A 15,341-nucleotide genomic window follows, 5' to 3' on the forward strand; every position below is an offset into this window, starting at 1 on the left:
ATCACTTTGCTTGCTGCAGAAGTTAGCTTTGTCGGTATTTTTTAGGCACAAACTGAGGCTAAATGTGGACTTGTGTGACAGAATACTTTAATGGGTTAAGGGACATTTCAGGTTCATTTCTGGCCGTGTGTGTTGGTTCTGGCATTTGTTGGTCCCTTGCTGGGGTAATTTGACTTGCTGAGCTACAAGAAAAGTAACTCCTCCCACCAAAGTGTATAACTTTCTGCCAAATTAATGAGTTGAATTACCTCAGAAAAGTGCCTGACAAGCTCGAAGGGTGGTGCAAAGAATGAAGCTGGAAGAGGTGTCTGGTGCTGGGGCAAGGAAGTGTACGGAGAGGCAGGATGGAGGAGTGGGTCCATTCCTTCAGGTAGCACCAAGCTGTTATGTCAGATTGCTCTCAAACTTTGGCCAAGCAGAACTTGCCTCTCATTTTCTCTTTTGCCAGGTTTCTGCCTTGAGTGTGCCAAAAAAAATGATATGTGCATGAAGTTTGGAGTTTCACGCAGGCACAAATGACTGAGTTTTATTAGTTGTTTTGTAGCGATTTTCATATAACTTTCTTTTTCTTACAACATCTCTGAAGACACCTTCACCCTTCCCCTGCAACCAGACCGACAGGCAAGGCTCTTGCTGTGCATTACTGATTTATTACATAGGATCTTTCTGTAGCAAACTTCAGTATTAATATTTGAATAGAGATCCATCACATCTCTCCAACAAATAAAGAACAAATGATCCCATTCTGATTTCGCTTACCCTGGGATAAAGCTGAAGCAATTTCACTGGATGCAAGCATTACACTGGTGTAAAATTGCTGGAGTGAGATGAAAACTGGGTATGGCAGAAAGTAATTGTATAATAAAAAGTCACAAAGTCATCCTTTGAATCGTGAAATATTAAAAGAGTGTATTGTTGACATGAAATTTTTCGATAATGAGTGTGCGGGCTTGGTTGCTCTCCCTGCCCCCGTCAGAGTGACACATATTTGAGAGGATCTCGCTCAGTCTGTGCCCTGGATTAGAAATCAGCTGTCATTAAGGAGCGTTTCGCAGTGTAAAAGGTTCCTGGGTGCGATGGTGCGCACGAGAGGCAGCCGTGGGGATTAAGCTGGCTGGTGACAAGCGGTTGTATTTACCAGTCTGGTTAACTTCAGATCAGCCTTCTAAACATTTCCATGGAAACAAGGGAAGTTTTGGTTCACTGTAAGTGGCTTATTTTACTTTCTAACTGGATTAAAAATAGAATACTAAACAGAGACAAAACTAACTCTGAAATGTTTTTTTGATAATATGATTTTAATCAGTCGTGGCATTCAGTGATTGCTTTTCCAGAAGTTGCTCCTTGAATCTGCAAAGGCATGAGCAAAAATAAGTCAGGAGAAGAACTGTGGAATAGTTAAGGATCTTAAATCTTTATTTTTGGTAGAAAGCAATTCAATACCTTTGTTTGTGAGCTTTCCTGGTTTTTTTACAAGGCGTGAAACTTGGGAGATTGGAACGTGCTTACATCCTGGAAATTTTTTTTATATCTACTATTTTACTGAAATGTCACATGTAAATTTGGATGTGACCGAATAGTCACCCATCCAGTCAAAGAGATAAAAGACATATTGATGTACTCACAGAGAAAAGTACTAAAAATGTGCTTTCATTTTGCATTGGCATCTTTCAAGTCACATTGTAGAAAGCTAGTTGTAAGTCGATTTTTTTTCCTGGATTTCTAGGAAGACGTTCCCACTTCCGTACAAGTGGGGATGCCTGCTGTAGAGCAGCAAAGTGAGGGAAACGGTAAGCTGGCTCCTGCGGTTCTTGCTCAGAGTGCCTGTCTGTCTCTCAGGATGTGTGCACCCGCAGAGGACTTGTTCGTGTGACTCAGGAGGTGTTTTCCAGTAGAAGTGATTCTTACTCCTGTAATGCTGATATTTCATAAGCGTATGAACTGCTTGAACAAAACCAGCTTTAATTATGCATGAATGCCCATCAGTCTGGAAATCAATTTGGCTGACTCACACTCAAAATTAAGCGTCATCCTCTGAATTTCAATAACTCTGAGTTTTTATCTTCAGTGATATTCTAAGAGCAATCAGAGGCAGCAGGGAAATCGGCGTTGAAGTTTATCTGAGCTTTGGAAATGAGAATAGCCTCGCATCGATAACATCAGGGAGGAGCTTTTGCTTTCCCCCGCGGTGTGGAGCTCGCAGCGCAGTCCGTATAGCGCTGAAGCCCACACAGTGAACTTGTGCAGCTGCAAAAGGGTAAGGTCACCCTTTTACATACAGGAAACTGAGACAGTGAAATACTCCATGGTTTGTCCAATGTCACCAAGGCTTTTTGTAGTTGAGGGAATTAAGTTCCTGTTTCCTGAAAGCTTGATCTCAAACTTAACTTTTCACACTTTTCCTGTTGCTCATCACTTTCATGCACAAGGGATGAGCTCCGTCTATCTGGTCTACCTAGAGAAGCAACCAAATGTCATCTACTAAACTTTGGGGCGTTCTGGTAATAACCCATAACTGAGATTTTCAGTTTTCACAGACAATACAGTCAACCTTAGTTCTTAAAATATGTTGTAACAGGTGGCTGGGCGTCCAGCTCTGTTCCATACCTCCCTGGGCAGGAAACCTCCCTGGGCAGGAAGGCGTGCAGCTGACTGCCAGCAGCTGTGTGTGCACTTGGAGAGCTCTGACGTGCCTGCAGCTCTGCACGGGGCTGGAATCAACAGCAGAAGCAGGCAGAAAAATGCAAAGACAATATGACCGAAATACCTGAACAAACTGGACTCTGATCCTGCTGGCATATGCTTAAAAGCAAGCATATGTTTTTTTTGAGTTTTTGTGTAAACTCTACTCTGGCTGCTGGAGTCTGACTAAAGAGCAAAAGGTCGTTAAGTTTTGTACAAACCAAAAGGTGGGGTGCTTGTCCTCATGAGTGTAAAGAAGAGGTTTGCAAACAGGAAAGCAATGTAGAAAAAAAGCTCAGAAACCTGTAGTGTGCAGTGACAATGTGAGTATTCCCAGATGGGACCACTGATGTGCTCAAAAGACGCAAGCTTACAGGGGGAGACAATATTTTTTGAATAAAACCCCCTGCTGCACTTCTCACCACAAAATATGAATTCTCCTTTTTTTAACGTGTGTTGCTATAGTGACTTGTTCCTTTGTTAAAGCTTCTTTATGTCCTTACAAACTGAGGTCCTAAGCCTTCCCTGATAAGTGTGTGGGTTTGGGCTGGGACAGAATGGAAATGATTTTCTGTGTACTGGAGTCATTGGAGTAGTGCTGCTGAGGTAAAGGAGAGAGTCAAACCGTAAGCTTTCGTTATTAAATTGTGTCAGGAGAAAATCGAGCTAGGGAAATACTCTGAGGGGAACAACAGAGCACTAAAAAATTATAATGGTCCTCAAATAGTTTGGAAATAGAGAGAACAACTGGGGAATGTTTAAACTGCGTTTTTTTCTGTATCGACAACAGGTGCGAGCAAAATGCAAGTCAGTCAGAAGGTAGCTTTGCTCTTGACAATGGGTTTGGAGGCTCTTGTGGTTTTAATAATATCCAGATATCTCCAGCGGAGGCTGACTGTGAAACTATTATATAGAAATCTGAAGTATATTAAGCTCCAAGGGAAACGATACTGTTTCAGAAGTTGCTGCAAAGAGGGTTTTCTTCCTCTTAGCACAGACCACAAAGTGACAACAGGAGCGTTAGACCTAAGGGCTTTTCCATTTGGGCAAGGGGTGTGCTGTCCATTTGGTGAAGAGATGGAGCTCATGTTAGTTTTGAGTTGGACACAGGTGAATATGCAAATGTGGCCAGGGGACTGATGAAAAAAAGTCAAGACCGAAATGGGGGTGCACAAGTATGCATTGAGTGCTGGTTTGCGACCTGCCTCCAGCATGATGCTCTAAACATCTGCAGTCTTCAGAGGTGGTGTGGTTTTGACCCCGGCTAGCAGCAAAACGCCACAACAGCCGCTCGCTCATCCTCCCTCCCTCCCAGGAATGGGGGAGAGAATTAAAGGGGTAAAGGGAAAAGAGACTAATGGGTTGACATGAGAACATTTTAATAACTAAACTACAATAAAATTGAAAATATTAATGATAATGATAATAGTAATAGTAATATATACCAGTATACAAATGAGTGATACGCAGTGATACTGCTCACCACCTGATGACCAAGGCTCAGCTCATTAGCTCATTCCCGGCTAATGATCCCGGAGCAGGGAGAGTCCTGAAACCACAATCCTGGAAAAAGACCAGGCATCCAAGAGATCAAGAGCTGACCAAGAGAGTGAGACCCCAAGAGAGGGGTGACCCCAAGAGAGAGAGATGACCCAGAGAGAGAGCACTTCCAGACAGAACCTCATCTGTATACTGGGCATGATATGGAATAGACCACTGGCGAATTTGGGTCTCAATCCTAAACCTAAGGTTGAATCCTAGGCTGGTAATTGGTGCTGTGCTCCCTCCCAGCTTCTCCTGCCCCTGCAGACACTGGCACAGCAGAGAAGCTGAAAAGTCCTTGACTGTTCTGGCAGCAGCTATAAAAATCAGTATGTTATCAGCGTCCTTCTCAGCACAAACCCAAAACGTAGCCTCTCACTAGCTGCTATGAAGAAAGTTACCTCTGCCCCCGCCAAAGCCAGAACAAGAGGGTTTTGTGGGATCCAATGCCACTGGGAGAAGCTGGATGGGAAAACCTGAGGGACTATGAGGGACTTCTTCGCCTTGTCCTCTCATGGGTCTGGGCGGTTCACCATGGGGCCCCATCCACCAGCTCCTTGGAGACCTTCCAGGACCAGGAGGTGCTTTATCCAGTGTCTGCACTCTGGTCTCCCATCATTCGATTTTTGAGCCTATAATATCTGAAACCTACCTTCCCCTCCTTCCCCCCAGCTGGTTCCACCAATAGTAGTTATTCTTTCTTCTCGTTGTTTCTTTTCTATTTAGCCTTCCTGGAAGGGCTTGGGGATTTTTCTCCATGAGAAAAATGTTCACCAAATGTGACAGGCATTTGAAACCAAGCAAACTGTGGGTTAGTCCTCATTGTTGCTCAAATCACTAGATTATCTGCAAATAAATAGAAGACTGAAACACCTCTCTTTTAACAAATTGGTGTCTGGGATTTTCTCTACTACTGGAATTAGTTTTTGATGGTAGTTATTGTTCCACTTAATTATCTTCTACTTAGAAAATATAAGTTAAGAAGTTTTCTGGCTAGATATTCTCAGGAACACAGGGAAGCTAAACTCACTGGTATTGAGAAGATTTCCTATTTATTAGCTTAAAAACTACTTCTTTAATCTGCCTAGGAATGTCTGGGGAAAATAACAATTTACACTTATAGAAAACCATATATTTCATTTTTTAACAAAATGCATCATTTAATTCTAACTGATCTTAAGCATGAATTTCACATGCAGGGATCCCAGTGCTTCCCCCCCCATTTAAAAAGGCTTTTTGTTGTAGGCCCCTATTTGCTGTCATCAAGTGGAAACACAGCTCTTCCAATTCCCTGCTTCCAGTATCAAACAAACTCAATTGTGCAGGTCCCTTGAATACGTACAAAGTCAACTGTTACAAAAGCTGAGAGTCATGTTCAGGTACTTCAAAGGCTTCTTTCAAATTTGTTTAAATGTTTTGAGAGCTTCTTTAATACAAGAGGAACCTCTGGCAAAATTTATTAACCTTTGATTTGCATTCCTCATTTGATTTGCATTCCTCATTTGATTTGCATTCCTCTTCTAAGTTATCAGTTTCAAATTTAGTTTCTCAATTTGAACTTCCTAAATAGGGAAGGGCCAGACTTTCAGCTGATGCAAACTGACTTGTGTTACTTCCCAACATCTGAGAATCTAGCTTCTTACATCTTCTATAGATTTTCCCAAATGAGATGTTATTGTTTTCATTCTAGAACTTTATTTTCAGTTGTATTAGTAACATCTGGCACTAACTTCATCTTGCTGTGACAGGCAATTGCGAGTTCTGAATGCAGCTGTGAACAAGCACAATATTGTTCACTTCGGTTGAGCTACGTTTGCTTTTAGTATGACAAACTGTCAGCAAAGAGTCCGAAAATGATTTAGACTTAACGTTAATGAGGTGATGCTCTGTATTGCTTCACAGCTGTGGTCTGTTAGGAAGCTCCTACCTTCCTCAAACCCTACAAAGCAACACAGCCCATCCTTCCTTCCTCTGAAAAAATGCCGAGAAACAATGAACTAATACAAATCTGACAAATAGGGCAAATCTTCTGTATTAACCATTAATCCTAATGGTCTCTGCCCACAGGAATGTCCCTTCAAAAGGCATGGCTATACTCGGAAAAATTGTCTTGGGGAAAAAAATCAGGCAGCAACCCTTCTTCTTCGCAGTTCCAATTTTTGTATGTCGGGTCGTATCTGCCAATTGTAATGCCAGTATCTCTTTGTCTTAGTGATCCTGCTTTGAGAGAGGGAATGGAATTCTAGTCTTTTCCATGTGCTGTTAGCAGAATATTTTCCTAAGTGTCAGGTGGGAGGCCAAGCATCGCATGATGCCATCACTGATCTTGTTACTCTAAGAGCTTTTACACCTGCTCAGAGGAGTTATTACGGAAGAGATGCAGACTCAGTTGGACTGTGTACTGAGTTTCAGGGATGACTTTAAAACCAGTGATACACAGTTGTGAAAAGGAAAAAGAAGGAGGACAAAGATGAAGGAGCTGAAGAAACGTGTGAAGTGATCCCATGCCAGGCACTGACTGCTACCCATGAAGTTTTGCAGAGGCTGGGTGAGGCTGAGATGTGGTGGAAAATGGAACAAAATGAGCAAGGAGAAAACCCAAGGGGTTAGAGAAGATGATCATGAGAAAAATGAGAACTCAGATGGGGGCATGTAGATAATTTTGTAATATTATGTTCAATGTAGCACTTGAGGTTTCTTACACTGAGACTTCAGAGGAAAGTGATGTTGCAGCATAGCTGAAAGCTACAGAAAAAGAGCAGATGCTCTGGGTGAAACCCCACTACTGGAGCTGCCATATTTACCATGGATTCAGGTCTCTGTGAGATGGAGTCTGTATCCACTGTTCTGAGCTGGGCTTATCGTTGGCAACGTGGGCTCAGCCTGGAGCAACTGAGCCAGGGTGACTTTTGCCACTGGGTGCTGGGAGAGAAGAGTGAGACCCATACGGCCACCCTACAAGTTCAGAAACGGAGGTTTTCAGCCTAAAACTTATTTTCTCTTTTGCAGTTAGGAGAAGGAAGATGAGTGTCTCCTTCAAGCTGGAGGCCTGGTTTTGTTCAACAGTGGGTTTAAATTAACCTCATTATAAGCGAGAGCTTAATGGGTTTTTTAGTGCAGAGATTTGTCTGTTTAGTTAAGATGGCTTCTTCTGTTCAACTGCTGCTAATTAGCATCCATCATTAACCGGTCCAGAGCTTGCAGCTCTATTCATTTAAATGATTGTTAATGGGAACTACACCCATTGAGACATTGGGTTAAATGCCAGTTTAATGAGGGTGTGTTGGTTATTTCACTGTAACCGAAGCTCTGTTCATCTGTTGAGAAAGGTAAAGGTTTCTTTTCTTTCTTGCTAAATTATTTGCTGAAACTGTGATCCTGAGTATATTCAATTAAAAGAAAGCCCATCAACAGTAGGGGAATCCATTAAGAAAGTGGGAGTAATAGAGAAATAGAATAATAATCTTACAAATTAAGTTAGGAAAGAACACAAATATTTAGCTATTAAAGCCAATCTTTGGCTTTATTACAATTTTTCAAAAGCTGGTTTCTTCTAAAAGGTGCCGTTTCCACAGCTCTAGAAAATGAAGTCTTTATCTACTGAGGCAACGCAGCACAGAAAACCAGCACCGCAACTGCAACAGCCTCTGGTTTTGAATGACATCTTGCATATTGATCCAAGGAGAATCCTCCAGAACTGAAAGCAAAAGTTGCTGTCACACGAGCAAAAGATATTGCCAGCTTGCTTTGCCTGACTTAGTGAACCAGTGACTTACACAAGGTCTCAACCCTCCGCTCCATGAAAATAAAACTTACCCTGGTGGTATGCTCCATGGAGAGGAAGGGCAGTGCTGCTGGCCGGCTGCAGTGTTCCTATAAGGAATGTCAACAAGTGGCAGTGGGGACGTTATAACTGTCCGGTAGCATTTATCCATCCATAGGGCCACAAACCCAATAATTCTTCCCCATCTGTACACTTCCTAGGAGTTATATAAGTAGGAAAATGTAAGTGCATGGAGCCAAAAATGTGAAAGAATACAGAACAGACGAAGTGAGAGATTTTGTCTTAAAATAAAACTTTCTCTTCTGATTCTGATTCAGGCTTTCTTCAGTCCAACTGGCATTCCTTATCTGCCTTCAACAAAGTCTGTGGTGGCTCTTACCAAGCCAAGTCTCTTTATGTGCCTCTGTTTTCATTGACCTTCAGCTGCTCTTGATGCCATTGACCTTACCCCTTTCCTAGGATATTCTTTCCCTTTAGTGGCTCTAATGTCTTTTGAATCGTATTTTGTGATCTTGTCACAATTTGTCATATTTTGAATCACATTTCTCACATTTTGTCACTTTTTGTCACATTTTGAATCGCACTTTGTCATCTTCTGACCCTCCTCCAGCTTTCTGTGAAGATGCCATGAACACCTGCCCTTGATCTTCTTTGACTCCTTTTCTCCTTGTTTCTTGGTATTGTTATCCACAAATACAAATTTGTCTTATCATGAATATGTTGATGGACCACAGACTTGCCTGCCTCTTCCATGCCATTTTTATTCTGTCCAAATAGTGGTCTGGGGTTGCTTTTCTAACAGGTCTGACTGATATATAGATATTGTTTCAAGCCACCACAACGTGTGACTCTTGTTAATACTTTCCAGTATTGTCTCTTTTGGTCTCTTTTTGAGGGAAAAGTAATGAAAGTGAGCTCTTCCATATCCAGTTTGGTTTTATCTTGCAAATCCTTCTGCATACCTTCTTTTAAGGATGTGGTCTTTTTGTAGCTGTAACATAGCCAAAAGTCTTATCCTGGCTCTTATCACCTGGCATCTCACTTACTGCAAGATTCTTTTCTCCAGCTTTCTCCCACTGAAATGAATTAAAAATTCATATGCAGAGGCATTTTATACCCCAGTACATTGACAATTGTCACCACCTTCCTGCATTCTTCTATTAGTTCCTCTGTTTACACAACATAATCGTGTTTTCGTTTTGAACAACCTTCTTGCCTCATCCCCACATGGCTTGTCATCTCTTGTTAGTTTTTAAATGTCAGCTTCCACCTTTGATGGGCTGATGATGCCAGCTCCCTTCCTCTTGTTTTTACATCTTCAGATCATCACCTTTCCCATGCTTAACTTCACGTTTGGAAGGAGCTCTCTGAAACAGCAACAAAGCAACTTTCAAGTCATTTTAGAAGTCTTTCTTTCCTGTGATGCCTTGCAGAAACCTTGACAAGCTGGTAGTGTGCCAAGGCAGATCCTTTTCATGCTGACTGATGTTTCTTGTATTCCCTGGCTGTTTGGAAGCCTCAGATGTTTTCTGTTTCAAACAGGAATCTTCTTTTTGAGTCACCTATCTCACCAGGGCTCTGGGCCGTGATCTGAGGGATGCTGGAATAAATTTTGCTTCACTCTAGGCAAAGATGATGAACTATCTCAAGCCACTCTGTCTTTCCCCTTTCTTCCTCCACCCCAACTCACACTACACCTCTGTTCATCTCAGCTTCATAATATTGGTGATATAACCAAGAGGAGACCGTGTCTCCTAGAAACTATCAAGCTGGGTATCACCTAATGGTAAATGATATATTTTGTTTGGCTACTATTTGCCATGGCTTCTGTTGGTCCTGAGCCAGGTAGAAGTGAAAAATGGGTTTTGCGCAGCAGTGAAGAAGTCTTTGGGGCTTAACTGGTTACAACAAATTACCTCTGAGGGACTGGTTTTCACAAGGGCCTTCCTCTACTTGCCCTCCAGTTGTGGGAGAACAAGACCTAAGCATAAGGACATTCTGTGCAGACTGAAAAATAAGTTTCTTTTCAGAAAAGTCTGTAATTGTCTGGAGCAGTCAGAAGAGCACGAGCGTGAGGCGGATAGATGACATTACCTTGAAAGATTTATTGCAGGACCAGAATTCCTTTTTGTTCTTCATAGAAGAATATAATCTTTATTTTCTTTGTAAACTTTATATTCTTTGTAGAAGAATATAATCAATGTAAACCCCTTGCATTTTGTCTTAGGTTCAAATTAAAGTATTTTTCTTTCCCTTAGATGATTATAGCCAATAACGGATCTGTCCATGGGAATCTTGCGGCAGACCCCCATGTCATGGCAGATGCCCTCAGATTCATGGTACAGTCAGAGCATTCATCCAACAACATGCTGGTGGGTGTCGTGGCTGAGGGTGTCTTGTAAAGGTGTTGATGCTGAGAAAGTCTGAGGTTGAATGTCTGTATGTCATATTTCTAAACAAAGCAGACTTTCACAGGGAGTTGGTTTTATAGGGGGTGTGAAAGAAGGAAGAACACCTTGATTAGGTTGTTTGAACAAAAGAATTAGGAGGAAAAATCTCCAAAATTGATACAGGAATACAGTATTGCAAAATGCAATTAAAACTGAACTATCAGTCCTCTTGCTTTTTTTTTAAAGTTAAGTCATCTCTTTTTTATTTTTTATTTTTTTTTTTTTTTTATCTCCAGAGTGACAAAGCCATTTGGGTTTTATTGACCAGTGTGTCTTGATCTGCCTGATGACATTTCCAAAGATTAATGTGTCTGTTTCTTGACAATGCCTATGCTTCATGATGCATCACAATTAACCACCGCTACTTGGTATGATAAGGAGGGACTCTTTTTATCTGCAACTGCATGACTTCTATCTGCATTTCAAATGGCAAGTAAACAGACAGGTCCCCTATCCACTTCTCTCATCTACCTTTTTGAAGTGAAAAAAAATTGAAATTCATGCTTAGGTTCCCAGTAAGATGCAGTAATATTTTGGAGAGCAAATTGGACTGGAAATATAAACAATGGAAAAACACTAACTGAAACCCACAATGCATAAGATACGGAACACACAAGCATCTCCCGGTATTATAAATGCTTGAGTTTATAGCTTTTATTTGTGTTGGAAGAAATTCCAGATTAATATTTATGAGCTCTCTTTAGTGCATTTGGCAGGGTTCTTTTTGTTTGTTTTCAGTATAAATTGTCAAGGTAATGCTGTTATTTAAGATTGTCAAAGTATGTTTTTTTAAACTCAATGGGAGTTGCACATTTTGACCCAGTTCTGCGGGGATGTACTCTTGTCCTTAACTTGAGATTGTGAGTGATCCATTTGTCTTCAGCATGAATGTTCACATGCATAAAGTTAAACTTGCATGCATTTGCCTGAAACCACTGAGTTTTTGTCATAATAACTTTACAAACATCTCAGGAGCGGGCTCAGCTAGAAATTTGTTACTCTTCTAAGCTCAGGAGCTAAACATGAAATATTAATACAGATTCAAATTTGCCTAACTATTGTAAGTTTGGCACAATTTCCATTTTTTTTCGATATCACGTAGCATAAGATTAATTTTGATTTTATCAATGCTTGGTTCCTCTAATGGGATTGCCGGCAGAAGCTGTGACCAGAAACAGAAATGTCCTTGACATATATGTCTCTTTTCTTGTAGTGTTTTGGGTGCAGATTTCTCCACCCATGTTATGGAGACCTCAAATAGCTAAGAGGTGATGATGACTAGATATCTCCATTATTAAACTGGAATAGACATGAAACAGTGATCTAAAAATGAAATATACTTACATATATGTTGAGAGAGAATCCAAATTTGCAATCCATTTAGTTCTTTATTGGAAAAGTACAGGCAGAGTTTAAGAAATGTTTTGAGCTTCACTTTAATTTATTTTCTAGCTTTGTTCTTTGTTTCCTCCCATATATTCTCCACCCCCCTTGGTAATTTTATTTGTTTTATTTGCAAGGTCCCCTGCTGACAGCTAATTTTCCATTCTCTGGGGAATATTTCAGCTGAACCTTGGTATTCTGAGTGTGTCTAATATATCTGAATAATATAATCTATGTCACAATAAAAACAAAATTAATGTCACAACTGGTATATCTTTAACAGGCAAGGACATGGCATCGTTGTAGGAAGTACAATGAAGACTTCTGCTCCGCGCACATTTGTAGTAAGAAAAGTTGACAGGATGTGAGAATTCCTAAAAAATAGGGTGGTAAACAACACAAAGGTTTTTATAAATCCTTTTACATAAATCAGTTGGTGAAGCTTATTTTAATACTGTTCAGGACTGGCCATTTTATTGCAAAAAAGAGATATCAGAGCTCGAGGAGTGTGATAGAGCTGAATGAGGTGAAATATTCAGACATGAAAAGGGATTGAATGAATTAAGATTTTTAATTTAGGAAAAGACCAATAAGAGGGAAATGGATAAAAGGATCCAAAACCACAAGAAATAAGTTGGATTCTCTTTTCCTTTTGGCATGAAAAAGGTGTTTTACATAATTAGGAACTGAAAATTCTGAAACCATGCAAGCAATTCTTTTTCTAATGGAAAGTAGCCACAGGAAGAAATCCAAGCCAAAAAAAGTAAACATTTTTTTGCATATTTTATGTGAGCATCAAAAATATAAAGACATTATTGAGGGAAGGGATCTGAAATTTCATGCCTAGTGGCTTGAGTCTGCCACCTGCAGAAACAAGGATGGGTACAGACGATGCCCCATCTGCCCATCGAGAAATTCTTATGCTTCTCCCCAGTGAGTCTCTCGTTGGTCACAGTCAGGTCCTGCAAAGTCGGCACTGGACTAGCAAGTTGGTGGTCTGACACTGTATTGTAGTGCCTGTGAATGATTAAACAAGAAATCATAGACTCATAGAACCATTGAATGGTTTGAGTTGGAAGGGACCTTAAAGATCATCTTGTTCCAACCCCCCTGCCATGGGCAGGGACACCTCTGACCATCTTGGTGGCCTTCCTCTGTACTTACTCCAACAGGTCCATAATGTGGTGTGAAGATGCTTTAAATGAGTGCTGAAATTTATTTTCCTGTAGTATAAATTAATAAAGCAGAATTGAAGTGTATGTAAATTATTTATTATTTTTGGCTGGGTGTCAGGATAGCCATCTTCTGAAGGAAAACAGAAACAGACAAAAATCTCAAACCTTCAGTGCGATGAATTAACTTACTACTCTGTTTAACCAATTATTAAACTCAGAAAAAATACTCTAAATAAGTAAAGAGCTTATTTGATATATATTGTCTATCTCTGAGAAGTGGGATACAAAGACAAGAGCTTAGAATCACAGAATAGTTTGGGTTGGAAGGGACCTTAAAGATCATCAAGTTCCAACCCCCCTGCCATGGGCAGGGACACCTCCCACTAGCCCAGGTTGCTCAAAGCCTCAACTTAACCAAGGACTCTGGGATTTCAGTTCTGACTCTGCCTTCTTTGTGCATCTTTTTCTGAGCAAATTGCTTAGTCTCTGGGTCTGTCTCTATAACATGGCTGGTACTTCTGAGGCCTGGAATCCACGATGCTGCTTTTTAATCTAGGCATGCCAGGTGGAAATCTAAGTTTATATCCACAGATGGGTTTTTTTTTTTTTAGCATCCTGTTTTGATAACTTTCCACAGACTGTGGATGATTTGCGTTCAAAGTGGTGTGCTTAAATTTTTGCAAAGTGTGTATACTCAGACCACTCAGATTGTGACCCGTGATTTATCATTAGCACATCTGGTGTGCCAGGTCCAGGGTTTTATATGCAAAGTCTTTTACATGCTTATGTGGGTATATAAAACTCGAGATTTCATTTTCATATTTTCTAATAATTCTATTTTTATATAGTGGCAATAGTCATTCCAAATCAGCGCATGAATATTTCTGCCATGGACAAGCATCTTAATAGCTACATAAATCTGCAATTTCTTGAATTATCATCATGGGGTGTATTGTCAGGTTGTTTTCCTTTTTTTTTCAAGACATCATAGAATTGATTTTCTACCTTCATAAGCTTCTGTCCTACAGCATAAGCTCTCATAATGAGCCTGAGCATATGCCGTGCTTTCAGACCTTGAATCGAAAAAAGAAACAATTACAAACCTTATCTTTTCAAGATTTTCCTTTATCCTTATGTCAAACTCTTATAAACCTACAACTAGAATGATTTCTCCACCGCATTATCTGTGGTTACTCGTCTGTATTCAGTGCAAGTACGTTTTCTCTTCAGATGGTTTCCTGTAACTTCAGATATCACATTAAGCTGCCCAGCCGTAGTCAATTAATCCGTAAAAACTCACTGCGGACATTGGATGCAAATGTGTCTTTGACAATGCCATGGTAGAAATTTGCTTCTTTTTAGTACATTCTGGCTTCTGTTTCTTGCAAGGTCTTTCCAAAGGTGACATATAGAGCTTAGGACTGGTTTTGATCTGTTCTGGTCCAGCCCCCCCACACTGGTTTTGCAAATTCCTTCTATTTGCAGTCTGCAGATTCCTCCAGAGGGAGTTTTCTAATGTTGTCCACTTTATCTTCCTTTCCTTCCAAAACCTACACTTGGATTTATTTGTGGTCTGAAATCTTGGAAATGTTCTCTCTTTTTTTCTGGAGTTTGGATAAGGAATTTCTCACATTCTTTTTCTTTTTCCTTTTTTTTTTTTTTTCTTTCTCCTCAGATTTGCGGCTCTTATTCCCAATACAATCTGATTTCCAGAATTAGAAATTTCACTAACCCTCCAAAATTGCACATTTGCCTCAACAGCATCAAATTGGTTATAAATTATTCAATTATTTTCTCTTTCTTCTGAGTTCTTTTATGAAACAGATCTCAGTAGCTTCATTTGTGTCTAGGAGCTCAATATTCATGTTTGTGCTGCACATTCTGAGAAATTATTTTCTCTGCCTCAGTCACAGGCTAATGTACAATCTAGTACATCTGTGATTGAAGTAATCTAAAGAAAATCTGCCTGTTCTTATCTCTGCTTGCCAAACTCTTGCTTTAACTTCTCTGTTTCCTCCCACCTTTCTGGAGAGCTCCAGTTGCTCAGGAGTTTTTACTGCTCCTTTTCTTTTATTCACCACTTGTGTTAGGTGTAATCTTCAATTTCTGTAGCTGTGCCCCCAATGTCAGACTGCAAGGCGGGGCAGGGCAGGTGTGTATGTGATCAATTTTAAAATCTGAGTTAGGCTCTTAAGTACTGAATCTTGAATAAATAAAGCAATAAAGTTAATAGATGCCAGAGAAAATAGCTTCTGGAGAAGAAAAAAGGATTATATATGGTTTTATTCCATACACTAATCAGTCTGTATCAGAGGTTTCAGGGAT

The 15,341-nt window shown here is 40.3% G+C and overlaps 1 protein-coding gene across 1 annotated transcript in view; it reads left to right on the top strand.

Moving 5' to 3' along the window:
• The first annotated feature begins 1,065 nt into the window (after positions 1–1,065).
• Positions 1,066–15,341, top strand: part of LOC104469906 — a 57,011-nt gene continuing 42,735 nt past the window's right edge. Inside the window, exon 1 of the mRNA XM_010084644.1 lies at positions 1,066–1,205. Coding sequence (XP_010082946.1) covers positions 1,178–1,205 — 28 coding nt within the window. The 5' untranslated portion in view covers positions 1,066–1,177. The remainder of the gene's footprint in view (positions 1,206–15,341) is intronic.

This window comes from Pterocles gutturalis, unplaced genomic scaffold (genome assembly GCF_000699245.1).
Source record: "Pterocles gutturalis isolate BGI_N339 unplaced genomic scaffold, ASM69924v1 scaffold3020, whole genome shotgun sequence".
NCBI classification, from domain to species: domain Eukaryota; kingdom Metazoa; phylum Chordata; class Aves; order Pterocliformes; family Pteroclidae; genus Pterocles; species Pterocles gutturalis.